The sequence below is a fragment of the Lampetra fluviatilis genome, chromosome 2, assembly GCF_964198595.1.
Source record: "Lampetra fluviatilis chromosome 2, kcLamFluv1.1, whole genome shotgun sequence".
Taxonomy (NCBI): domain Eukaryota; kingdom Metazoa; phylum Chordata; class Hyperoartia; order Petromyzontiformes; family Petromyzontidae; genus Lampetra; species Lampetra fluviatilis.
Genome location: NC_136276.1, coordinates 13,875,259 through 13,903,199, shown reverse-complemented (window position 1 = coordinate 13,903,199; position 27,941 = coordinate 13,875,259). Strand labels below are relative to the sequence as shown.

At 39.1% G+C, this 27,941-nt stretch overlaps 1 protein-coding gene across 2 annotated transcripts in view; it reads left to right on the top strand.

Annotated features, from left to right (window-relative positions):
• Positions 1-27,941, top strand: part of LOC144943197 (V-type proton ATPase 116 kDa subunit a 1-like) — a 228,886-nt gene that overhangs the window by 116,694 nt on the left and 84,251 nt on the right. Inside the window, exons 15-16 of one of the 2 annotated variants that reach the window (XM_078870471.1) lie at positions 19,328-19,412; positions 22,704-22,824. In XM_078870471.1, coding sequence (XP_078726597.1) covers positions 19,328-19,412; positions 22,704-22,824 — 206 coding nt within the window. Of the gene's footprint in view, positions 1-19,325; positions 19,413-22,703; positions 22,825-27,941 lie in introns of both variants that reach the window. The other variant, XM_078870461.1, reaches the window with a different exon arrangement.

The following is a 27,941-nucleotide window of genomic DNA, read 5'->3' as shown; positions in this document are numbered from 1 at the left end:
TCCTTGATGATGTCCACAGTTATAGCATGTGGTCCAGAAACATTCCTTTCATTTATACTGTGAAGGGCAGTGTGTACGTATTCAAGTGTAACATCTGAAGCTCTCTCCCTCTTAATCTGCACAATATTCCACCACCAACTCAGATTCTACAATTTTTATCGTAACACTTATAAGGCTTGTACATTTAATACCGTAAACTTGAATTACATATTTTACACATATGTAGTGACATCGCGGGATGTCACTGGGTAATGCCAGCCGTAGAGAGGCACGGCGTGCGCTGTATTGACATCGCGGACACCTCTAGGATGTGGGTGTAGTACCGGCCCTAGAGGGGCTCGGTCAGCGCTGAGTGATAGCGCTGAATGGCATCACGCTTGGCGTGCAGTGCTAGCCCTACAGGATAGGGTGTGGAAGTGCCGGCCATAGGAGTGGGGTTACTATAGACCATGGCACTCCGGTTGACCCGAGAGGACACGTGACTGGTTAAGTCTACAAAGGGCCCCAGGTGGGGGCTAGGGGTGGTCACGTGGTCCAGGTCGAGATCCTGCTAGAGGGTTCTGGAAGCTTATGTCCTCTACGCCGCAGAGGACATAAGCTGGGTCCACCAGAGGGACCGGCTGCTGTTGTTCATCTTGAAGAATCTACGTTCTACGTTCTACATCTTACAGTCTCCAACACGTGGACCGGGACCCAAGTTGTGGTCCGGTCCGTTGTAGCTAGTCACGGTGTAATTAGTGCAGTTAGCCTGCTGGTCCACCACCATAGCTTGTTATTTTGTTAAGGGTAGTTACCCCGTGTGTTGGTGTTAATTAATGTGTTGCCTCCAAAGAGTATGTCTGCGACTCCGTTTAACTCACTACACATGTATTATACATTCTCTAGTGCTCTTCATTATGCATTATAAATTACATAAAATATTCCAAAGTATTTAACAGCTCATTTACAAGATTATATTGTTTGACTGGGGTTTTTTCACCATTTCATTTACGTTTTTGATATTTTCTTTAATTAGCTTACCAGGTCTGGTTAAGTGCAAATTCTGGCTATCCGGGGTTATATTGTATCAAATGACATTATGCTTGACCTTTGTATGATATGAAAATACATTTAAATGAGTGGAACGGTCATCAAAGCTCTCAAAAAACCTATCTCTATCATGTGCTATATTTCCATCTTTCTCCCAAAGATATACTATTTATACTAGGTTACTATTTGTGAACTATTTATACTATTTGTGAACTACCAGTGACAGAACATGTTTTTCAAAGACTGAATTGGGACTATAAAGGCCTATATACAAATAGATAAAATATTAACCATCTGAGATTCGTTGTGTTCTTGCCATTGACAACATCTGGGAATGCAGCAGCATATGGCTAAGAAGCCTCACTCTGCTGATGAAACAAAGAAGGTTGAAATCGGTCCAGAGATCGATTGTTTAAACAAATGCTGCTTAATAATATTGGTGTGGCTGATAGGCTAAAACATTTGTATTTGAATGCGGAGTTCTGATTTTACATGTTTTATATGCTTTTGTATACAGCGAGCGTAGTATAATAATGAAAAAAGGCTGCTAAGTGGTGCTCAAGATACATATGACCGAAACAAAAGTCACATATAATAAGTTCACTAAACAGTTAAAGATATCTTTTTGAGAGACACAACTGGAAAACAAGTAAGAGTATGTATATAAAGGACAGTTATGGAAGGTAGACCGGGGTTAAATTATTACAAATATATCTAGATAAGAGCAAATTGGAGTGCTTTTGGAAAACTGGATTTAATCATCAAAAGAAACATACTGATGTGCCCAAATAAATAAAAATCCAGCAGCCCCAGTTACTTTCTATGACAGATGGATCAGAAGCGTGGACACTGACAAAGCAAATCGAACAAAATCTGAAAAGTGCACGTAAAAGAATACTTGAAATCATGCCAATGTTTTAGACATCAGCTTTATCATGAAATCGTGAGACGGTGGCGACTTGGTGAGGCCTTGATCCATGATTGTTCGTGACTTTACCGAAGATAATGATGCACAACATTTAGTATGTGCATATGATGTTCATGTAGTGTGTATCTTTCAAATTAGTCATTGATCATATCAAGCAAATGCAGGGGCTCTACAACATCTGTTAATTTCAAATATCAATTTTGTCTTCTGTTAATTCCATGTTTTATAATCCCCATCTTGCCCTGCCAATTCCATGCCTCTGTAACTAATCATGCATGTTTATCATCAGACCATCGCTGCTTTGTGTATTGTATTACCATTCACATTTCCCACTCCGTTTCCTTTAAATTTAACACCATGTCGGGAATGACACCCGACGTGCATCCCACTGCACGTGTTCAGCACAAGATAGTGTCCCCAGACAAAGGGGTCATTCCCTAATAGATGCAACAGCCATCTGTAACAGTAAGGCTAAAAACCATGAATCCCATTTTAGTTTTCACGTGCAGTATTGGTGAAAATCAGCATTGTCATTAACACTGCCTCTAATCTATTGAAGGCATATAGATTTCATCCGTCACAGTCAATATTTCCTGGCCACATGAAGGCAATTAAAAAAATAATCATTTGAAAAATATCCTTGACCTGCAAGACAATATTGAGCTCGTGTCCCATTCAAATGAAATTCCCTTATTTTGTACATGTCCAGCGTCTTTAAATTTAGTGAAACCGTTTTTCACAAGGAATTTTTTTGTTTCGTAGAGGCATTAGTGTTAATATTTGTATGTTAGAGCAAATAACTACTGCACCCATTGTATTGTGCAGTAATTTGCGATCCTGAATGTCAATTTCTTCTTATGCAATTACCATTTCACGTAGGGGTTACGCTTCTCAGCTGCAGTGTAATACGGGTTTTGTGTCACCACATAATATACGGAGTATAACAATTTCTCCAATGGTTTCTCATCGGTGCACGTGGATTATTTTGCTGCAAAAGGATACATCTCTTGACTTAAAACTTTCGTGACTGCAGGAATTCATAATTTTGGTTCTTTCGGTAAAGTCACGTAGATAGATTTTTTTTATTTACATAAAACATTTTTTAAATAAAATATAAAAGCAAAAAACCACGACGTTTCCATCGCAACACAAGCGGTCTTCATCAGGCGGAGAGACCGCTTGTGTTGTGATCGAAACGTCATGGTTTTTTGCTTTTATTTGTAATTTTTATTTATTTTTTAATAAAACATTTATGTTTTACTTTTTTTTTCTATTTACGTGACTTTACCGAAAGAACCAAGAATATGGATAAATCTCTGTTTATTATTATTATCTCCAGCCACTTTACCGTTAAGCAGTGCAAGGGGCCTCTCCAAACCATTGACGGCATGCAGCAGAAAAAAACAAACAGGAGCGCATAGTCATGGGTTACCGTATTCGTGTCTGTAATGCTAGAACGGTGAACGGTGTTCTGCCGAATGACTCCCGCGGCTATCCGAACATAAGTTATCTGGGCTCATGCCTTATCCGTATGCGTTAACCAACGGACCATTAGAGCCTTGAAGAACGTGTATCCTTTGGCCTTAAAAGTCATTGCTCGAGTCATTAGCGTTTTTCTTGTCAGACACACTGGGAAAAAAGGTTTTTGTTTTTGGAGAATGGTGACATTCTCCAGCAATAGGCAGATGACTGTTGTAAACTTAATCAAAATTAAAGTTTTTGTGCGTACTATTGAAATGTACAATTATATATACACACGTTCCTTATTGTCGTATTGTGAGTGTGCTTCTCTGCATTAAATTACACTGTGGATGCAGAGAGCGTTAGTGTGTGTCTGCATATAAATGTGTACGTGTAAATACAGCGCCTGTATGCATTGTTAACATACATCACTATGTATGTATTCAGAAAGTAACTCTCATCACAGACAACATAAGTAATTAACGCTTCATCGTAATGAATGAAACATATTTATATTTGGATTAATATCAATGCATCTCATCAAAGCAGGCTATCTCTGAATTATGAATGTATGAATACACCTATACACCTAAGACTGTAGTGTGGTCGACAGATAATATGTGGACAGGCACACAGACTGGCAGAAGAAAGACAGGCGAATCGTCAGACAGCCAGACAGAAAGGCTTGGTTCACAAAAATACCGTCACTGAAACAAGACAACTTTTTATCTCTGAGGAAAAAAAAATCAAACACGTGGCCCATGAACTCATTATAACATATTGGACAGGCTTGTCTGAAGGGAAAGGGTGAAAATAACAAGTATGGCGACTTCTGGTGACATTTTTTATGTGGCTTAATGACCCCTATATGCTGTAATAGTTCACATGCTGGTGTCAGCATGACACGTAATTGGCCTAATAGTGGTACAGGCTTCAACATGCTGCCCATACATCAGACCTCCATTGCTGCCGGCTGCGGCTTGTGTCCAGGATGGTGTATTGATTGGGCTGCCCCCATGATACACATTGACAATTGATTCAGTGACGCAGTGTCCGGAGTTTGGAACCGCTCACTCTCTGTTGGTTTGCCTCGGGCAGGCCAATGACCGGACTTTCATTTGTACCTGAAATTACATTCACTCTGGCTTTGCTAATATTTCATTCTTCTATGTTTTAATTTTATGTTACTGAATATATATATTTTTTAATTAGATTTCATGCTTGTTCAGCATTGTTCTCTTCGCCTCGTGCACATCTCTCCAACCATTCACTACCTCATCCTCGTGTTTTGGTGCAATATGCCTGTTTTTGGTGTAATATGCCTGTTTATTTTGTTAATATTGTTAACGTTTGTTATTTAAGCACTACGTTTGCCTCCACCTTTGACGCGTTCTGTTCCGTTGTTGTCAGTCCCTCTGTACAGATTACTTTGATGTTGTTGTTCTGTGTTGATGCACCACGGATCTCCCTCGCAAACTAGCTGGATAACTGGCTAAATAGGACCTTTCGTGTAATAAATCAACATTGATTGTTTTTTCCAGTGAACTTCTTTTGGAAATAAATACATTACGTGTAAAGTTTATTCGGCAAATATTGATTCTGCACTGCTCCGATTCTTATGATCAATTATCCATAACTTGTGCATGTGTGAGCAGAGCGGCTATGATAACTACAGGTGCAAATGGAGGTATACACAGATACAATTCAGGACTGATTGCCTGGTTAGATGTTCCTGCCATGAAATAAAATCAGAATCTCATTGTCCTTCAATGCCATGCTTAACTAAATGTCAAATGAAATCATGAAATTGTTTCCAAGTACATTGCTTGAGTGGGTTGTTTTTCAACAAAACGATATTCTGATTGCTATTGGAATGAACACAAATTCCATATTTTACAAAAAAAATATTATAACACTTGAAAAAATCAATCTATAAAGAATGCATTTTTGGCACATTTCATAAACCTTTATGCTTATTTGCCATTCTTTTGAATTAAATTATTTCTGAAAAAAAAATAACCCCAGAAGATATTTTGTAAAGCAATTACATTTCTACAATGATGTCTCTCTTGTACTGAAATCTAAGAAATTTAAGTTGTGCCAGATTACTCACAAGTTTATGGACGGCTTGGGCATCCCAGAAATTACATCAACATGCAGCATAACGCTGCCTCCGAGTGCAATGGACGTGGGAATGTTGCTCCAGTGATCGCTCCCTTGGTCCGCCATGAATAATTCATTTGTCCCTAGCCTGGAAGGTGACCTTGTGATTCGTCACAATCGATCCGTGCTGCACAAATCTGTGGTGTTTGCCCCTGGGCAGTGCAGCACAGAGGGACAGTGAACTGAGGGCTACCATATTACTGGGCTTCTGAGTCACTTAATTTAATTTCCTTTATGGCTTTTTATGTTGTAAGCTGGGTTTTTTCTGTGTATGGACCAAGATTTATATAAAAGACATGTTATTTTTGGAAGTTGTTGTTGTTTGCGATCTTGTGCATTGCAGAATAATATTTGTCCTGAACAACATTAGTTTATGTCACAAACCATTCCATCAATATGTTTATTTTCTGATATTAATGTTCTTAACATTAACATTGTTTAACCAGTAAAGCCTCACCGAGTCTCGTTATTCTTTTTCAGGAGGGTCCTGAGAAGTTTTCGCAGTCTAAAATGATAATTGCTACGTTTAATCCCAATCGGATGACTTGCGGTCATGTTTCAAATTTTGTCAATTTGAACCATAAAACCCGCCCACAATGGCCTACTCTACCGAATTACATCAATGGATCGTTAACGTTCCCTCTGAAGCATCCGACGCATATTTTAGAGTTCAATACACCCGCAGTAAAAACAGGGCAGCTACTGGATTTGAACAGCGAGCCTCAGCAATAAGCAGTGAATGCACTACAGCCCAGCGATGTCACCACCCAACATCCTAGCATTGTTTACCAGAACATTGCACTGAATAAAAGCATCTAGTGAGGATCAAACTCTTGATGTAGCTTGCAACAGTGTGAATTGCATTCAGTATTCAAATACAATAAGATTATGGTGTAATTGTGTTAATGTCAGAAATGGATATACGGTGTTACTTTCCTGTTTGTGGTTACACTTATTTCATACATGCAGCTGAAAATGCTGTGGACATATCCTGAGTGGCATTTGTTGCAGGATTATTAAGAGCACAGCTTTCAGACTCTACAGGTATATGAACGTACAAATTGTGCTGGTATTACAATCACAAATCCATGTTGGTCTCTGGTAATGATGCAAAGCTGTTGTAAGTAGCTAGGCAACTTGTGTCGGATTTGAAGGACAAATCTGCTCTTGGCTCAGTGGAGGTGCTCAGTTGTGTGATGCAATCGGCTACAAGGGTTATTTTCCTTGTTTATGAATTTAATGCACTGATTTTTTAAAATCTCTGCATCTGCAGTAATTTCAACCATAAAAAAACAATAATTTGTGTTTTTTTTATTTGTTCTTGCTTTTTTAGAATTATCTTTTAATATGCCAGGACACTCTATGTAAATTTAACTTGATGCAGTTTGTGATTACATTAACATTGTTGTGCCAAATAAAATGCACAAAGCCAACGCATTTTATCACGCATTGTATATAGTTCCCCCTGGAATTTTGTCAACTCTATAATGTTGACTGTAATATTTGTGGCTCGAAATTGTGGACTGTGGTCTAAAACATTCAGCTGTCAATTATTTTAAATTTATTTAGTGCAGATGACGTCTAAACAATGTCTTGGGAATTAATCTAGCTATTCCCATGGTAGCATTAAAAAAATGTGCTGATAGATTTGATCGTAGAAGGATAATTATAATACATTCATTAATTATAATGAATGGAAATTTCAGTAATTGGAACACTTGTGATTGTTATAAATTTAACATGTTTTTACATATTATTTGATGATGCCGGATTGGCAGTGATGCACAGGCACAATACAAAAATAAAATCAACACATTCGTCAATCACACTGCTTTGAAAATAAAACATATATAATCAGTGACGTTTTTGGCAATGACCTGTATTCATAGAGGAATGTGTTGCATATTTTGTACATATTATGTCAATTTTTTCAGCCAATATTAGAATTCATAGTTAATGTTTGGCCTTATTATTATCTGGCCTAAACTGCATTGTAAGACCCTCCGTCACCTCTATAATACAGGTTTTTTTGGGTTAGATCGCGTAAATATATAAATGTGTCGTTAAACCCGCCACCTCCCAACACAGCCAATTAGTAAGGTTTTTCGCATAAACAGAACATGCCAATTTGTTACTAGTACAGCACACCAGTGTGTTGGAGAGCAGAGCCGCAACATTTATAATCTGAGTACAATATTTCGACAGAAATTACAATCAGCATCATCATTCAACAGCCAGATTTGTGGAGAAATCCTCCTGTTTCGTTCCTTTATATTTGTTTACGCGATTTAACCCAAAAAAACAGGATTAGGGATGATATTGGTCGCGAAAGCCTATGTGTTAAACTCCACCACCTGACATAGTGAAATACATGATATTGTCATGTGTACCAGTGTTTAATGCACCATTTAGTTTCGTTTCAGCTCACAAGTAAGTTGAACAGCAATTCTGACAGCCAAATTTTGCAATTACATGTGACATATCTCTCGAAACTACACCATGCATATTCAGGACACGATGCAGGAAGTCAGAATACAATCTAGGAAGTTAGAACGAATTTCTGGACATTTACAATAAATGTTAGATTCAATGATTAAATATACTTGTTAGCTGATCTTATTCCTCTTACAATGATACAATTTATATATGCAATGATATTGTGTCCTGGGATTCTTAACTTAAAAATATTTTGGTGTGAATTTTGACTTCAAAATGCATTATTGAGTAGCTGGACAGCTGTGTGATGCAATTACAATAAGTATGGACAGCACCTACCTCGGCATCCATCAACCCCTTGCATTATGCATTCGGAACTAAACCTTACAGACTTCAGGAGACTGTCCCCTTCCAGATCCACTGAGCAATGCACAATTTGAAGTACGTCAATACAATGTAAAGCCAACAAAAAATCAACACGTATAAAAACATGCTTAAATATGTGCATTAGTTTTGCAATGAGAGCATTCATGAAATATTACACCTTGAAGTGTTTTGTGGATACATTTTTACTGACAAAGCTCATCTAAAAACTAAGCTCTGGTTTGCTAAAGCTGTTATTTATTGGAAACTACAATTACTAGTCGTGGATTTACAAAAAATATACAATTGTAAAACTTCCTAATAATTTGTAATCCAATAAAACCCCATAATATGTATATTTCAGTAGATACGATTATTTCAAATTGTGGAAATATTCCAAGAAATTTCATTTGAAAACAATTACAGATTGGTGGTCGTGGATGAAAGAAATAATAACTTGCTTTTAAAAAGCCTGCTTATAGATTATATATATATATTTTAATGTAGGGAACTTAGGTTGGCTGGAAACGTAACTTCATACAGATAGGAATGCACAGATCGTGCGTGGAAGGTGGATTAAAAGGTCACCACTGGGTGCTTATGGGAGATCTCTAGACATGCAGCGTAATATGTAAACTCCAAACTGCTTGCCATCTTAATGGCACTTTCTTAGATCGTGCATTTAAATATACGGTGGCCATTTTTCATTATAAATTAGACTTAAATGTTGTATTACTTCTTTATATTTTGTATTGGTTCCTTACAGAAAGAGAGTAATTGCATTAGTGTTCTTCTTTCGTATGGCTGATATAAATCCAAAGCAACAACTAACATTTTACATTCCGGTGGTCAAGCCAGACAATCGCGTCAGGAGCAGCAGAGTGTATCACTGTGATGCTTCCTTCATATTTGTGGATCGGGCATTCATCGCTATATGTTGTATGATCTGTTCTGGATAACCACAGTTGCACATTGGAGAGTTTTTAATTCTCCATTTGTATATCATTTATCCGCATCTGCCATGTTTTGTGTGGATGCGGTTTTAATGTGGACCATGAGCTGCATGGAAGATCAAAACCAGGGATCATCTGCGTTGGGTCTTTCACGACGTGTTTGTGAGTTATTTTGAACTCCATTCAGCTTTCCAAGCTTCAGCGGGTTGAATTTGTATTATTTAACGTTAAGATCATGGGTCCAAAAGGGCTTGTGTCACTTCACGTGATGACGAGAGACATTATTAAGTTCCTGATGAATGGGAAGGTGACTGTTTTCCTCGATTCGCAGGACTTCTGGGATGGTTGCAGCATTGCAGGCAGATGGGTGGGTGATAGATGTGTGATAGCATGGGCAGCTAGGGTGTTGGGGTCGACTTGAGGGTTTCATTGATACACCACATTGCAGTGTTCAGTTGGACATCAACAAGTCGAGTGTAACTACTTTTGGTCTCTACTCGTGCACAGTACTCGACTACAGAGTATACAAGGGCCATCGTTGGTGTCCGTAGCGCTGGTAATGATGCTCCCCAGCTTGTGCTTGTCAGTTTCTGGAACAGGTTGACCCTTCGTTTGGTCTTGTCGTCTACCTTTTCCAGGTGGTCGTGGGAGGTTAACATACAGTCCAGCTTTACTCTGAGATAGGTTGGTAAGGATGAAATGCAGTGACTGTTATTTTGTGAGGATTTAACTTAAGGCTCCATTTATGGAAATATTCTCCCATGGTGTTTAGATCTTGGTTCAAAGTGGATTCAATGTCCTCAAAGTTGTTGCTGGCGTTGCCAGGGTACGGCCATCCACATCTACAAATGTGTGTGATCCGGTTGGCAGCATTTCGCTAGTGTAGATATTAATGAGTGTTGGTGCGAGTATTGGAACCTTTAGTAACTGGAGTGATCACGCTTTGTTGCCCATATAGACAGACAGTCGCCTATTGCTCAGCATCATCCATGTCAGGCGTATTGTTTCGAGGCAAGGAATGGTCCTTACAAGCTTCAGCATCAAGCGCATAACCCATATTGTGTCATAGGCCGATGAGGAGTCCACAAAGGTTGCGCTGGTCTTGGATTTCTTCTGAAATCCAGCTCCAATGTGCATCACAAGTGTCAAAATTTGGTCACAGCAGCTGTATCCACTTGTTCTTCAGGGATCATTGACTCGACGGGATGGTTGATTCTCTGGAGGATGATACATTCCAAGAGTTTATAGGTCGTGAACAAGAGTTATTTTGGTCTATCGCTTCCCAGGTTGTCGGTTGGCTTGGGTATTGCAATGACCATCACCTCCTGCCATTTTTTTGGGATGCATCCGGTTTTCATGGTTTTGGTGTACAGGTTTGCCAGCCATTGGAGTCCCCTAGGGCCTAAGTTATGGAGGAATTCTGGGGGGATGCCATCTCTACTGGCAGCCTTGCCAGCAGCCAGATTCTCCCTCACTACCTCTGTGCTGATTGCATCAGTGTAAGCGCCTTACTTTCTCTGCATCAAACCTTACTTGCTGGCCACCAAGCTAAGGCTAAGTCTCGAAAGACCTAAAGAGTGCTTCCTGTATACAACTGTGTTAACCTTCTTCCCTGTAAGTCTGCTGTTTAATTAAACTCACTTCAATGACGATACTAGTTGCATTGCGAAGTCATTTATGGAAATGACTACGTTGCATCGTTGTGCAACTTGGCAGGGTCCATTACCTAGCGAACGCTGTTTCGTCATTAGGGTAAATAATGTTTCTTAGTCTTAGCTATATCAAATCCCATGCAACCATCAGTTTAAAATAAATGATTAATTCAAGTGATTAATATGACCAGTTCATACATGACTTAAATTAATCAAACGCTGTTGTGGAATGCATCCTGTGATATAGCTGTTTAAAAGCCATTCTGGCAAAATGGAATTTACTGTTTCTCTTGATGCTTCTAAACAGCATTACTATCGTGGTAACATTATATCGGGTCAAAGGCAACAGAGAAAAAGACTATTCTCCATCGAAATAAACGTCAACTGCATTCCTCAGTGTGAAAATGGAAAGCATTTTTACAAAGCTGTGATGACCAAAAACAATTGTCGTTTGCTTTGTTGCGACTGATGCAGTGCGACACAGCATGTGGCTTTGCTAGCATGCAGCGTGGGTTTGCAGCACGCCTGTCTGGCAGACAGTAGTCCTTCAGCTGATTTCTCCTCAATTACAGCCACGGCACTGCATTGCAACATGGTGGGGTGTCATTAAAATGCCTGCGACACTTCTCTTAGCCCGCAGTCAGTATGCCATTGACAATGCATCTTTAGACCTGCGGAAAATCACTGCCTAATAGTATGAGTCTGTATAAATTACCCAGGAGACACCATGAGAATGTTTATGGCCATGGCTTGTGAGGAAGAAGCATTTTTTTAGATGTAAATGTTAATGTCCATACGCCATGGTGCTCAGAAGCACTCTCTGGGCCTCCTGCGGAGATGAAGATTAAACACCTCTGTTGTGGTGGGTCGACTGAAGTCGTGCCAGCGCCATCCAATTATAAGCCCTCATTTTCATCGTCTGCAGCACAGGATAAAACCCATGTACTACCAATGAAAAGGCAGTCATGAATACCTGCATCGAGCCACAGATGTATGCTTGCATTGTTAGGTTCTTCGATATTGTATCAAAATAGCAGTTTGGAATTACACAGTATAGATTTCAGCTTCATTAGCTGTAACTAGATAAAGTAGAACAGAGATGTACATTTTCTAAATAAGTGCTTTGAACTATATATGAATATTGTATTTAACTACAATGTGCATTGATGTTTAACTCTTTACTTGATAACCAAATTTAATGCAGTGGCATTGAAAGTAAATATTCAACTAATTAAGATATTTTAGATTGTTTTTATTTTTTATTTGATTAAAGGACCAGTGAATGCACACTAATGAAATTCAATATTCTGTATTGACATCCAGCATCACATTGTCATGCTTAGCATTAACATATTTTACATTAATTTGCATAGGCAGCGGTAGGAGATCCTGCAGAGTTTGGAGATATTCCACCAATGTCTGCAGCTACAAAGGATTGGGATCGTCGAGGTATCTTTTCTCTGATCTTATATTAGAGGAACACAGCATTATAGATGAGAAAGGACATAGAGCAAAGAAGATGAGAACAAAGAAAAGAAAAAAATAATTAATGGGAAATGAACAACCAATCGAAATGAACAACTGCAAATGGTTGAAGAACTTAATAAATAATTCGGAAACATTGGGCTGCAGTTACATTTAGCAAAACAAAGTCACGAATAACCAGTTCACTCTGAAATATTTTATATATAAAGTGTTGGATGGTCTAAACTGGAAAACACATGCATACCGTGGTTGCGAGATGTTATCTCCCTCAACTGGTATGCAGGAGGTCGTGGGGTCCACCCCAACCCTGACAATGTCTGCATATTTGGAGTTCGCATTTTCTCTCTTCTCTCCGTGGTCACGTGGATTTTCTCCACGTCCACCAGTTTTCCTCTACACGTTTATAAACATGCGTTTATATTACTTGGCTACTGCTATAAATTCCCACATAGGATGATAAGTGACTTCCATGAGCTTTTCATGGTTGGCAAAGTCGCCTCTGAAAAAGAGTGAACAACTCAGTGGGCTCATCTTCTTGGTTCTTTCGGTAAAGTCACGGAGAAGGGAAGTAATAAAATAATAAAAATAAAACATAATAAAATAATTCTCACGACGTTTCGGCCACAATGCAAGCAGCCGTCCTCAGGTGAAGACCAGGTCTGTCATTCAGATTCTGTCTCCCCGACAGACCTGGTCTTCACCTGAGGACGGCTGCTTGCGTTGTGGCCGAAACGTCGTGAGAATTATTTTATTATGTTTTATTTTTATTATTTTATTACTTCCCTTCTATGTGACTTTACCGAAAGAACCAAGAAGATGAATCCCTGCAGTCACGAAAGCTTTAAATCGAAACTCAGTGGGCTTTACTTGGTAAAATAAAACTGTTTAGTTCGTTTTACCTCGGGGAAGTCGGAGAGCTTTTAGACAACTGAAATTAGTGATGGAACGCAATGGTTAAGAACGTTTTAATCATATATTTCCTGCGATGACATAGTGTTAGGGCAGACCTTGGAGATTGCGTGTCTACTGTGCAACAGCTGTGTAATCTGGCGATAGAGAGCGTTGGCAAGGTGTGGCAGAATCATTAGCTTTTGCCATGACAGCATCTTGATCTTGATTACATGGATCACAAACATAAACATTGGTAAAGAAAATGGAACAAAAATTGAAAAATGCACAAAGAGACAAAAAGAGGAACATATGGATCGAAGAGCAAATAAAAAAGCTGCAGACATTGTATTGATTATAAAAAAAAAGTAAGTGGTCAGGTAAAGTGGCAGCTAAAATATATATGCTCGCCGAGGCCACCCGCAGAGGAGATGGTGTTAGGTGGATGATTATGGCTTGGGGAAGTCTTCATCTAACAGTGGATAGATCATGGCTGCGGATGATGAGCATTGTGGATAAGAATGTATTTTAAAAAAGACTATTTTACTGAAATACTTGTGTAATATACAGTTATATTCTTGGTTTTTTTGGTAAAGTCACGAAGAAGGGAAACAATAAAATAATAAAAATATTGTTTAATATTTTTATTATATGAATCCCTGCAGTCACAAAAGCTTTAAATCAAACTTAAATATACAGTTGTCATATGTTTCTCATGCGCACGCTAAACAAAGGTACTGATATAATTTATCATCCCCTCGTAAATAATTATTCCAATAAAAAATTGTTAATTAGCTTTTGCATCTATCTGCAAGTTTCTAAGGTACACTTTTAATGATAACAATGGGGTTATGAAAGAGACATACTTCGAAGTGTCTCCCATGGCATATGGTGAGATGTTGTGGGAAAATATGTGGCCTCTCTTGACCTTCATCAAGGTTGGGATAGTACTAACAGTACCCATCCTTCACCTTGATGCACGTGTGACTGTGACCAGGGTCAAGTTTCAGCATTCGCACAATGTCCTTAACTGTCTATAACCATGGATGATGACAAAGCACTGACTACTTTGTGTTCTTTATTTATAGTATTCAGAAGAATCATGTCATCCACTATGCACTCTATATATCCTCAACAAACTCTATATATCCTCACCAATAATTGGCTAAATATCAAAATAAAATAAAAATTAATTTAGATTTCATTGCTACAATTGTAATATGTGCAAATGCATGTATTTTACTTATTTTTGGAGGCTATTCAGGTTCATTGGGTTTCCCACACCTCCGATTAGCACATTTGGCTACATACGGTGTGAAAGAAGTTCAACATTAAGTAACATAGTTCAGCTGATACATAAATTAATGTAAATGAATGTCTATATCAAGAGGTGTGCAACTTTTGCTACATGAGAAATGTATAATCTCTTCACAGGTCGTCATTTTCCTAAATGTTTGTGGACGTGACATTATGGAAGTCCCACGGAGTTGTTGATGCAATTTTTGTGGACATCATTGTATAACCCTCATTGGAACCATACAAAAAACGACTACATAACGAGGCTCTGCTGTTCACTTCCTCCAATGACGTCATACAATGTGTATTGCGGCATGCGTGGAGGAGGGAAGCCGTTCTTGTTTCATGGTCAAAACCTCTGGGTCCATGGACGTTGCTTCAAATCCTTCCTGGACTCACGCTCCCTACCTTTTCTCTCTCATCTCACTCGACTCCGCTGAACACGCTCTCTGCTCCAACAACCAAGGATTTCTGGCAAAGAACCCAATTGCTCATTCTCCTCTGCTGCCCATAGTCTGGAACGCCCTGTTCACGTCCAATCTCAAGACCTTCCTGTTTTTTTCCACTGCCTATGACTTGACAGCCTCTCTCGCTCTATCCCAGTGTTCTTCATTGCAAGGCCCACGGGCCAATGGCGGCCCCTGGCGGCCTTTAGTGCGGCTCCTGATGTGCGGCCCCCGACAATACACAACACGTGAAAACACCTCATCGTCATCGTGATGTCAACCCCAAATGGTGTCAAATGTGTGGCGGCCCTCACACGGCAAAAGTGCCACCCCCCTTCCCCTGAGAAAATTAGTGAAGAACACGGCTAATAACATATCATTGTGCTAACTACTATTTTAAAAATGAAAATTCTTAAAGAACAGCCCACACACAACCTAAAGCTTCTCTCCTGTGCATTTAGGACCCAAACTCCCCAACCCTCGGTTGTTTTTCTCAAAGATAACTCTCAGCATCTGAACACAGTTCATGAGCTGGAAATTCATCGATGTTATGTTCCTCTTAATGTAACAAAAATAAAGTTTATATAAAATATAAGAATTCCCCCGCAGCAGAAATGAAATGGAGGAACTGAAATACAGTACTTGTGTAATATACTTCAAACATTACATCTCTGCGTTGCTCTGAAATAACCTGTAATAACTGCTCCACGATCCCTTTTTAAAATAAGCCATACCATCATAAATAAATTGAACAATCCATGTGTTAGCTTTTGATAGAGGGCATTCCCTGTTGACCGGAGCACAAACAAATGCATGGCATGGCACTGTGCTTCAGAAGGTAAATTGTTTTGGGAGAGAGATAAACATACTTTATATTCTGTGAGAGTACTGTACATATATAAAGAAGTTCTACATACATACTTGTGCTCTTGAGTAAAACCAACTGAAGGGTTAGTTAAACCTTACTTCATGTCATTAATGTGCCGATTTAATTTGAACCCACTTTGATAACTTGTTTTATTCGTGACTGTTTCTTTATGTATTCTACAGAAACTAGACTACTTATATATACTGAAGACATAAACACAACTAACGTCCAGGGCAATGTATGCCATGTGAAAAATGTAGCCAACTCTGCGGATAAACAGAAATAAATGATTCAGTAAGACAGAATCTATAGTGACTACCAGAGGTGTGGACTCGAGTCATGTGACTTGGACTCGAGTCAGACTCGAGTCATGAATTTGATGACTTGCGACTCGACTTGGACTTGCATAACAATGACTTTGTCCCACCTATGAGATGTGGACTCGAGTCATGTGACTTGGACTCGAGTCAGACTCGAGTCATGAATTTGATGACTTGCGACTCGACTTGGACTTGCATAACAATGACTTTGTCCCACCTATGGTGACTACTGCATGAAATTCTGTCCATGATGCTAATGACATGCTGACCACGTCAGCCACACATTAATAACAGTTTGGAAAATTGTAAACCGCTCTACTGAGCAAAATTAATTTATCTGACAAAATATGATTATGCCATTAACAGATGCATTTAAATTTATATGTGTACACTTTAATGCTGGCACAGGGATAATTTAAACACAATTCCCATCATTAAATATTCACATGTTGATGTGTAATGAAAAGTTAATTATTCTTACAATAGATTTTTAATTAAGTTACGTGAAATACGATTAAAATCCCATCATCCTTATGTGTAGATATTGTACTACAAAGCAAAATTTACCAAAAACAAAGTGTGGTTTCTGTCTTAGGGTAAGGCTGTTTATTTTACAGGTTTGAAAATCACAAGGTTGAATTTACTTCTCGGTCATGTTATTGCTGAAGTCAATGTATCGACCCATATTTCCCCTAATGCATATGAAAAATGCCATTATGTGTTGACTTTTTAGACATGCTGGTAAAAGAAATACATATTTTTCAAAGAGAGTTGCAAGAGCAGATAAATCTTGACTTAAGTTTTCGTGACTGCAGGAATTCATATTCTTTGGGTCTTTCGGTAAAGTCGGTAAAGTCATCTTCTTTCAACCTACTATCTACGTGACTTTACCGAAAGACCCAAAGAATATGCTCTTGGATATGCATTTACAGTAACTTAAAGAGGGGTTGTCAACCTGTGTACCACACAAAATTCAAAATGAAGGGGTACTTTTGTGTTTTGTGGAGATGAAATGTTGAAAGTGTTAGAGCGTGAGATCCACCAGTGTAACCACATGGACCTTGCACAGTGCATCCTTGAATTAAACCCAGAAAATCTACACTCTTATTGTGTGATGTTAGTGCTACGTAGGTAAAAAAAGAAAATAAATTAAATTAAATCACGACGTTTCGGAGGCAACACAAGCTTCCGTCTTCAGGTGGAACCGTCACAGCAAAATGACTGTATCAAGTACTGATACAGTATCAGTACTGATACAGTACTTGAATGAAAATTATCGTATCAAGTACTGATACAGTATCAGAAAATAAATTAAATTAAATCACCGAAACGTCGTGATTTAATTAAATGTATTTTATTTTTTTACCTACGTGACTTTACCGAAAAAACCAAAGAGTACGGACCCTTGCAGTCACGAAAACTTCAAATCTCGAATTAATGTCAGTGCTAATAAAGTAGCCATGCCCTTAACTGACTTTATAATAGAAAAGAGACTGCTCTATAATAAAATCGATTTTGTACTGCATGTATTTTTGTACAATGTTAGCTTCAAGGAATAATTCGTATAAATTTGTTTAAAATTTAAACTATCTTGATGTTTCTCAGTGGTATATTCCAGGATAGGCCATATTAATTCTGCACACGTATTCATTGCAAGTCATAAAGGTCAAAAGGAAATTATGTTTTACCAAACTCAAGTAATAAACTGGACATCATGTTATAATTCACAAAGAACAAAACCCATGCACTAATAAGGCAGAATAACGTATAGCAGTAATGTTGTGTTCTGAGCAATGGTCTGAAGTTCAGAGCGTATGAAATCAGGGCCGTGTATTATTTATCATCGCTAAGGGCTGCGTGAAAGGGAAATATTTGCTACCCTTTTCTCTCCCATGAAACAAGCCCATCACGTCCCAATCTGCCTCACCAAAGTTCCAACACAGTGTATAAAAAAGACCTCCTTATGATTCTGCACCGGAGTGGAATGGTGGTACAGCGGCTAGCGCATTGCGCAATGAACCTGTCAATCTGTGTTCAATTCCCAGCCACGCCTAACATCGATAGCGAGTGATAAATCAATGTTGTTGCCCCCCCTCCCCCTCATTCACCAACTCACAATAATCAGCTTGGCAAATTATGGCTCAGCAACCGTATGAATAACAGGGCATGGTCCCGAAGCCTTCATCCAGCAGTGATTTACGAGGGGCTTTAAGTAATTAATAATTCTTATTTTGCACTATAACCCTGTCCTCTTCCCTCATCAAAATACAATTGTTTGGATAAACGACTGATATAGTTAATTCATATAACGTTATTCTCTCATAACTGCTTGGCACCACTTCCCACGAAATCTATACTTCCATACTACAGTACTTCATGTTCAAATGAAAGCTTGCAAAATATATTATTTCAGCGGCATATGATAGGTCCTTTAATGTGCACCTGTGCAGTGCACTACGTGCATTAATACATAACATGTATAACTTATTTCACAACTATGGGACCCTTTCGCTATATATTGATATTAGAAAAAGGGTCTCATAGTGAAACTACTGAATGCGAGCTATTCATAATTTCGTGTTTGCATTGTTCGTGTACTATTCGCCTTTTGGTGGCCTTTGGATTTTACCACAAGTACGAGTGGCTGCGCAGACACGATGCCTTGTAATTGGTGTCTGTTTGGTGTATTGACATCAGCAAGGGTTTAAAGCCCAACTAAGTTGTTAACAAACTCTTTGTGTCTTTCGGTGAAGTCACATAGATAGTAACACATTAATACTGTGTATGGGGTTTTTTTTCCTCCAGTGGATAGTAATATGCCGACACTACAAACAATTGGCACCTTCACTGCATGCAAACCTTTGTACTGTGATATTACTGTCGACAGAACCAATTTGAATTCAGTAAATTTCGGCGAGGCTATTCGATAAAATCTCTGAACAATCCTCGTGAGCTCTGCGATGCAGCACAAAGCCCATTCCATTAATGGGGTCTCGTGTCCACGCACTGCACACTGTCTCAATTTTTTGTCGAGCAGAGGCTGCTGATGGGCAATGGCAGTGAGGAAGCCGGCATCGTACAACTGGATCAGCTGAACGTGGCGCCACCAGACCTCCACAAGGAGGTGAGTTTGAATGGTACACAATGACTCGTGCACTCACTTCAAGTTGAATCAGAGTCCATGGTTCAAATCGATGGTGGATACACGCTTAGCTCCTGTATTCGGTAAACATCAGCGGTGTGCATGTGGAAAGAGATAATGGGATCATGCTTGATTGTCGCGTTTGATATGCCACACGATAGCAAAGATGATCCCATCCCATGCATTAAATAGTGTCATCTGTCTTTTACAAAATCTTGTTACATGAAGCTCTTTAGCAACAAATATTGAGTTTCAAATCCAGTGAGAGCAGGACCAATGCATTGCATTATGGTCTATATACCAGTATTGCCATTTACCTGTTGTACTAGAATATATTATCGATGTGGGTTTTAGCCTGCATGTTCCAATACATTTTATAGGCATATTGCACTTTATCAATTAACATTTTGATGTTAATTGTAAGTTTAAATATTCCAGAAACATCAGATAACTTGTGCCTTCAAATTGTGACTGTCTAGGATGTGTGTTAAAATGTATCACATTGGGATTTTGCAAAAAATCTTTATAGAAACCATTTGATTTGTTGAAAATTATCTTTTTTTTAAATGTGCAATATGAATGTCTTGGACATTTTACTGCGTGATACATCATATTATTGCCATATATCAGTAACCATAGTCATCAGATGTGCTCTCATACAATCAGCAGCTCGATACTTAATTGCTAATATCCATTATCTGCACAGTTTATATGCAGAAATATGTTGGATTGGTGTTGCATTTATTGTTGCAATTTGTTACAAAGACAAAGATCCCCAATATCTCCTTAACAGACCGTAGGAGCAAGTACTGTTAGCGAGCACCTATGCAATATGTTACAGACCTTTATTCACCGACATTGTTACTGCATGGATTAATACCGAAGCAAGCACAATTCATAAATACCAGATAATGTGCATCAAACGACACTTTTCCACAAGGATCGCTGTAAACAAAGAGGAAAATGTAACAAAGTTTATAATCACAGGAAATAAATGTTGAATTTGTAATGAAGGTTTTCGTTAAAATCATGTGGCAAAAATACGGCTGTGCCTATTTGAATTTTAATCGGGGTGAGAGGGTGTACGTGACTGTGCAGATAACAGAGTAATCTTATCCCAGTGGTGCCATTTGCTTCCACTTGAACTTGTGAACCAGAATTTGTTCTGTTTCTCTCACTCTCCTGTGAATCACCGTTTGGTGTTAGACTTTTCTTTCCTGTGGCCCAAAGAAGGGAGGGAGCGCATCCACATCAATTCGTGGGACAAATGATAGATTAGTCGATTGTACTTGGACACAAATTCATTAAAAATTTGCAATACAATTTAAACCCATGTTTCTAACGGTAAATTAGCTTCTTTGCATTGGAACCCAATAACGGAAAGTACTGCAAATGGTTTCGGCAAATACACACTGACAATTGTAGAAATACAAACATTTTCAGAGCAATTAAAATCGTACATTTATTCATGGAAACTAAACGGCTATTCAAATCCAACCTCTTACTGTTACATCTTTAAGGGATACAAAGTTTAGGTGTGATCCCTCTGCTGTCAGTTTTAGCCAGGGATTTGATCGTTTTAGCCTTTGCTTGACCACAGGAAATCATACTTTGCCTCGGGACAAATTCTATTATTAACTTTGAATATGATTCCTGTGTCAAAATGTATGGTTTTATTTTTAATGCATTCCGAATTTAGCTCTTTCCTTACCACGTTAAAAAACCAAGGGAGTTTTCATCGATACATGATTTAACAGTCCTACATAAAATGCATATCTACAAATCATTAGTTACATCTCATCCATTTCACGATTTGAGGCTCCCTCCTTCTGCCTTTTTAATGTACTATATCCTATTTTGTATGTTGTGATTGATCTTCGTTAATGGCTGTAATTAATCTTTATTTATCATCAGTCACTGTCGTTAGGGATTAGCCTCATCAACAAACACCCTCCAAAACCTAAATAATAATGAAACAGAGGATTTCATACCAGCTTACAAAAGCTCTGAACATATATTGCACTCCCACTGTTATCTCGTGTTTTTATTATGATGTAAACGATAGCAAAAAAATATTTTTTACATTTATATCATGAAGTCTTGTTTGTGGAATATCTGTCATATTGACAGTAAAACGTTATGAACAATGAAGTCTCCTCACGATTTTTTTTTTTGCAATTCAGGGTCATTATTAATTTCTCTAGCAGCACTCCACTCCCCCTACCCCACACCCTCCTCTCTATCTCACCTCCCTGGCTCCTCCCCCCTCTCTTACCTATATAGCCTCTTGTCACAGCAGCCCTTTTGCCCACTTCAGCAATTGTTTCTTGCTGTGGTTGTCCCACCTGATGACGGACGCTTGTGTTGCACCCGAAACGTCGTTATTTATTTTATTTTATACCTACGTGACTTTACCGAAAGAACCAAAGAGAATGCATCATTACACCTCCAGTGGCTTTGCAGGAATACATATGTAGTGAGTCACTGAGAGACACTAATAGTAGGAGGTACTCTATTTATTATAGCCTTTACAGGTACAGAGAGTCAGGATAGTTAACAGGCTGCCTGACCAACAACGCCGAGGAGGTGAAGACGGTGACGAAGACTCCTGCAGCACGATGGGTTCCACTCCAAACAACAGCCCGACCTTTGCTGGGGGCCCCCCTTTTATCTACCCAGCGTGGCCTCGCTCCGCCCTCGGCCACGCCCCCCCCTTCTAGAACCTACTAGAAGGTTCCCAGGCTTTACCTCACGTGCCCCCTCTGTCACCTTTACCCCACTTCCCTCTCTCCGGCCTATCACATGACCTCCTGGCAGTCAGGGCTGCTACAACAGCACATCCCCTTCTCTGTCCGAGTAACCCATTCCATGTCACGACATATACCATCAGAAAAATTAACCAATCACTTTATAGCTTTTCAAAAATAACTGTGTATAATTTCATTTGACCATCAATGAAAATCATGGCAATGAAAGGTTGTTACTTACATTATGTAGCTAATACAATTTTAATAGTACAAGTTATTTACTTTTTTTAAATAAATATTCTCTATTTGGATATGTTTGAAATGCTACTGTAAAGAAGTTCCAGCCCAGGAAAGTCTTGAACTTGGACCTTTATGAAGTCTTCAGCACAGTACTTATTTCCTACGTTGCAGTACATCCGTGTTCTCTGCCATTGTGTTGGCAATGTATCTGGTCTCTCATAATCATTGTTTCACTGGTTTCTATTTTCTGTTCTTGCTCTGTCTGTTTTCCTTGCACCATTTGCAGGAGTTCAACTTTGGCGATGAGTTTGTGCACCAGGCAATCCACACCATCGAGTACTGCCTGGGCTGCATCTCCAACACAGCTTCCTACTTGCGTCTCTGGGCTCTCAGCCTGGCACATGCCCGTAAGTACAGACTCCAACAGAAACTATTTGTCAGGCAGGCACAGGCATAAAGTGTACGTTCATGGTATAATTGCCTCATTTACGTAATTCATTCTCAGATTATTATGACAGTTGCAGTTGGTTTTCTATGTATGTATGTTGAACTTCTATCGCACCGTACGTAGCCAACCATGCGAATCGGATGGTATTACAATTACAGAATGTAAAACTACTGTACTGTATATATTTATGTCTGCATAAATGAGATGTGGTTCAAATGCATGTGGAATTTAGCCAAACCTATTTCATTTCATTTCTTTGAATATGGAGTACATGCACGATTACTAGCCCCTCAGGAGGGAGTGACAGCTTGTAGATAATGGTTTTGAGTGACACCATATATGACAGTGTGTAATATAATAAATAAGTTGAAAAAACATCAATCAGATTCAAATAAATCATACTGTGTATTCACATAGCATGTGAATAACGAGTGGACCAAACAAACTGAACACGTATATACTGCTGTGTGTATACACATATCTTTAAAATGTTTAAGTTGTATTTTGAAGGAAGAACATATTTTAACTTAAGTAAGAACACTCACCCACTCCCCGTGCCCTAATATCTCTATGTGCCCAGGGCATCAATATATTTTCTGGTGTATTTGGATTAAATGACAGAGGAAGACCATGCCGTGTTCCTTTTGCTCAGTCACGGGTGAAATCATATTTTCATAATTAAAGTACTGCCCATACACTGCATTTACACATGTATGCCCCAGCAGTACTCGCACAGTAGATACAGTACGTAAATGTATTCATACATATCAATACAAACTATAAATATGACTAATAATGGCACTAAAACAGTTTTGCAACAATGTACATGTGTAGTTTTGTCTTAATGTGCACTATTGATGTATTGTGTGTATTCAGATAGTGCTGCACTTGAAACCACATAACGGCATGGTGGCAGGTATACCTACAGTGATATTTATTTGTTTTGGAGGCCATTCTGTTAGAAAGACAAGCCAATGTAACATCAGGAGTGCAGTCAACAGACGAGTCTAATCTATAATCCAGACATAATGAACGCGGTTGCAGTCTGTCTAACTGGTGGGGCATGGTCTTTCCATGTACAGTATGTACCCACTGAAAGATCTCCCAGGCAATGTCTTGTAAAATGGGATGATGAATGAAGGCCTCCCAAAGCTCTCGACATCTCCCTCAGCCTTGCAATGCAACAATCCACCTAGCACCTGCACATGAGCTGATGTCGTCGCTACGTCTCTGCGGTAGACATCTTGTTTGAGGTGTTCTCCTCTTTGGCTGCCACACCGTCATTAGTCTTGGCAACCAGCAATCATCCCTTCTTGCAACATGCCCTGCGTAAGCCCACTTACTTTTCTTCACAGTCAATACGATTGTCAATATGACTGTTAAAAAAAACATGTTTTGTGCACGTTTCTGATTCTTATTGAATTTATTTGTCAATGTCCACGTTTCTGCTGCATATGTGATTTACATATTGTGATTTTTCAAATGTGATTCATGTGTGTGATTGATATGTGATTTACATATGTGATTCACAGTGTCATTGTAGGCAGTTGAGTCTTTCAACAGCGCTCCAGCATGTTCTCATCCACGTCTTTAATTCAACACATATTAAAGTGCATTACTATTACGTTTAAGTAAGTCAAAGTGCATTCCTGCAGTGCCTTTTGACTTACTAAAACTGGACACTCGCTCAGAAGCTTGACAGCACGGCCAAATTATAGTTTCAAGGTTATTTCACATTGAGTGTTTGCAAGAGTGACCTGCATCACCAAAATGACAAAAGCAAAACAAATAAAAGTACAGAAACAAACACAGCAATAGAAGTGATTGGTTGTGGTGCTCACGTGTAGTAGTACATCTGGATCTAATGTAGGCATTTGGAGCCAAGTGCCCTCATAATTTTGACGATACAAGTGCAATGCAGCGGTATGTGCCCACAACCCCCCCGCCCCCCCCCCCACATAAAGTTTGAATGTTTTTCATTCATTTGGTTTCAATGTTTTGTCCGATCTGCCCTACAGTTTGTGTGTTCTTCAACTTCTTTTTAATCACATTACAGTACCTTTCAATGTTCAAGGCAGATTTGATGTATAGTTTTTATTTCGTTCCGAAGTTCACGATATAACCTGTTTTAATAAGAAGTATGTGGAGACTGCCATTTAATGCACGTGTCTCACTTGTTTGTTTTGAGAAATGTAGGTCTATGGATTAGGGATGCCTAGTGCTGTAAAATGCTGCACACCATTTGAACAGCACACATGTGTAATAGAGTTCACGACTCTTGGACGCCGGAGTTGGAGGCACACGGGTTTTTTCACACAGCACAGTTGTGGCATACAACACTAGAGGGGGTGTCGGCCCCCTCACCCGGCTAGCTGGGGATACACGCGCTAGCTACTTCCTAGCCTGCCTCCTAGTCCTCCTCTAACGGGCTAGGGGAGGCTATCTGGCCCGACACTGGTAAGTCGGGCCCGGTACCCTGAGTCCCAGACCAGCGCTGACAAGAGCACCGGCTCTGGATCTCGGGACCATGCCGCTGGCTCGGTCCTGTTCGGCCCTGATAAGGACGGCGAACCAGGGGAGTCCAGGGCTCTAGCTAAGACGTCTTCAGTCTTCACTGGTTAGCTTTACAAGAACCCCGAGCCCTCCGATACATCCCCTTTTATACCCAACCCCCCGCTGAGGGGTGGGGGGGGCCCCCCCCGGGGTGCCTGGCGCGGACGTCGTAGAGAGCACCTCCCCGTGCACTCACGTAGCCCCGCCCACTGTGTTTGTTTGCCATAAGCTGCCATGCATAACGGGCTCTCTCTCTAACACCCCTACACATGCAATGTAAAAAAAAAAACATGCAATGTAAATATGCATTAACCAGAACATTTCATTGGGCCAGGAAAGTCGCACATGCTGAATTAAAATCGTGGGGGAAAAAATGGACAGTAAAATCGGCTGCAAAGGCAGGTTAGTTCTGGTCTACACAATGCATGCATGTAATATAGAGAGCTGTGATCCCTTCCTGCAGGCACTAGCAACTGACCTTTATCTTGGATCACAAATCCAATATATTTTAAAACACAATCCACGCTGCTGGGAATATATAAATACCCCCCATAGCCACTACATCATGGAAAGTGCAGTAGTGTGCATGTTTTGTCGACTTTAATATGAATTTCTAAGACTTTTAGACGCAGGTGGTAATATTAAAAAAGTGCCATGTGAAATATATTTTATACGTTTGCTGTGGTTGTCATTTTATGAATTTAAGATAATGAAAATGAAGAGTAAATTAAATTGTATGTGATTGAAAATGCACATGCTGTGTAGTATGGCATATTTTGTGAGTCAATAAAAATATTTCGTAAATCTTTTTGATCACAATTATACTCCTGTCACTGTGTGAAAAACACCATGTCCCATGCTTTAATAGTTCAGTCAGTCTCGAGGTCATGGGATTAAAACAATCAAATAAAACGTTGTTATCACCTCATATTTAGCAATTGTATACTGACGTGACCAGTCATTATTTAGCATAAATACGATTCGGATAATCATAGGTCTGAAAAATATTGCCACCGTTATCATTAACTGTACAGGTGGATGAAAATGTAGTACAACACGCTCGTATCTCAAAAATGTTAAACTATTGTATATATGTATGTTGAACTGCTTTTGCACCATACGTAGCCAATCGTGCTAATCGGGGATGCATTGTTTAGAATATATGGTACACTGCAACCAATAGTCCTTCCCTCCAGTCATTGTCAATAGGTAGCTTGCCTTACTGTTGTTTTAGCGGTATTGGTCCTGTTATGATAAAAAAAAGCCACCTGATTCATTAAAACAAATATCTCTTCAGTTTGAGCACAATCACTTGATTTTTGTGACATCTGGTTGTTGTTGCCGGAGTTTAATTGACATTGCAATTCTTCATTCCTCATTTGATCTTTTAAATTATTTGATTTCTCCATGGATGAGATCCCTTCTGACCCTGTGTCCTGCTATACACAGGTTGCTCATCCCTCATGACGTTCCCATTGTGACATGGTGTCACATCGATTCTAATTGATTGCAAGGGTTTATTTTAAGCTGTATAATTACTTTTATTGTGAAACCAAACATGCAATCTGAAAATAGATTTCAATTGGGGAAAAAAATATGATGTTGATTTATTTACTTGTTCATGTTTAATATTGTAATTTTCCTGGTCCAAATGACAAATTACCTATTACGGTGAAAGCACATGGCAACATCACTCCCGACTAGCAGACTATACCTGGCTGTGAATGATAGCACCTTTGCAATAGTCTTGTCTGAAAAGGAATGGTGTACTCATTATTATTGATAATACATGCTTTTTTCTGCTTTCGAGTGTAAGGCTAAAATTATATTATTGTGCCATAGCAAGACCACACCTGCCAACGTCTGCAATGTCTTTTGGGAAGTGTTCTCACTTCAGGCGTTTAAGCATGACGAAATTCTGTCTATGTTTACATTCCTAATTGTCACTACTTTATAAAAAAGAAAATGTAAAACTCTTTTCCCTCACATATTAACTGCAGTGGTCTTTTAAATCCTACGAAGTGCTAGTGTACCATAAATACTCTATCAAAGTGAATATTTTAAAGCTAAAATGGAAACCATATTATATCCCAATTGTGAAACTGGAATCAAAGCATGTGGTGAAGATTATACCATAGAGTTACTTTCAGTGTCTATTCAAAAAGCCTATTTTATGCAACCAATAATGGTGCTCATTTATGTGTTTGTATTCTCTTGATTTGCCGCTAGTCCATCATAAATAACCCAAAAGATATGCAATGTATATCGAATGTTTTAATTTGCCATTTATAAATCTCATTTCATGTTTTCTTAGAAACAATAGGTCTCATTCCACAATAAGTCAATACTCTTGGGTCTTTCGGTCAAGTCACGTAAATAAAATATAAAAATTAATAGATCACGATGTTTCGATCGCAACACAAGCAATCGTCTTCAGGTGAGAGAGAAAGCTGCTGAGACAAGGTCTTATATAGGCCTGAGATGGGTGCATCAAGGTAGGTGGGTGGAGGCTAGAGATGGTCC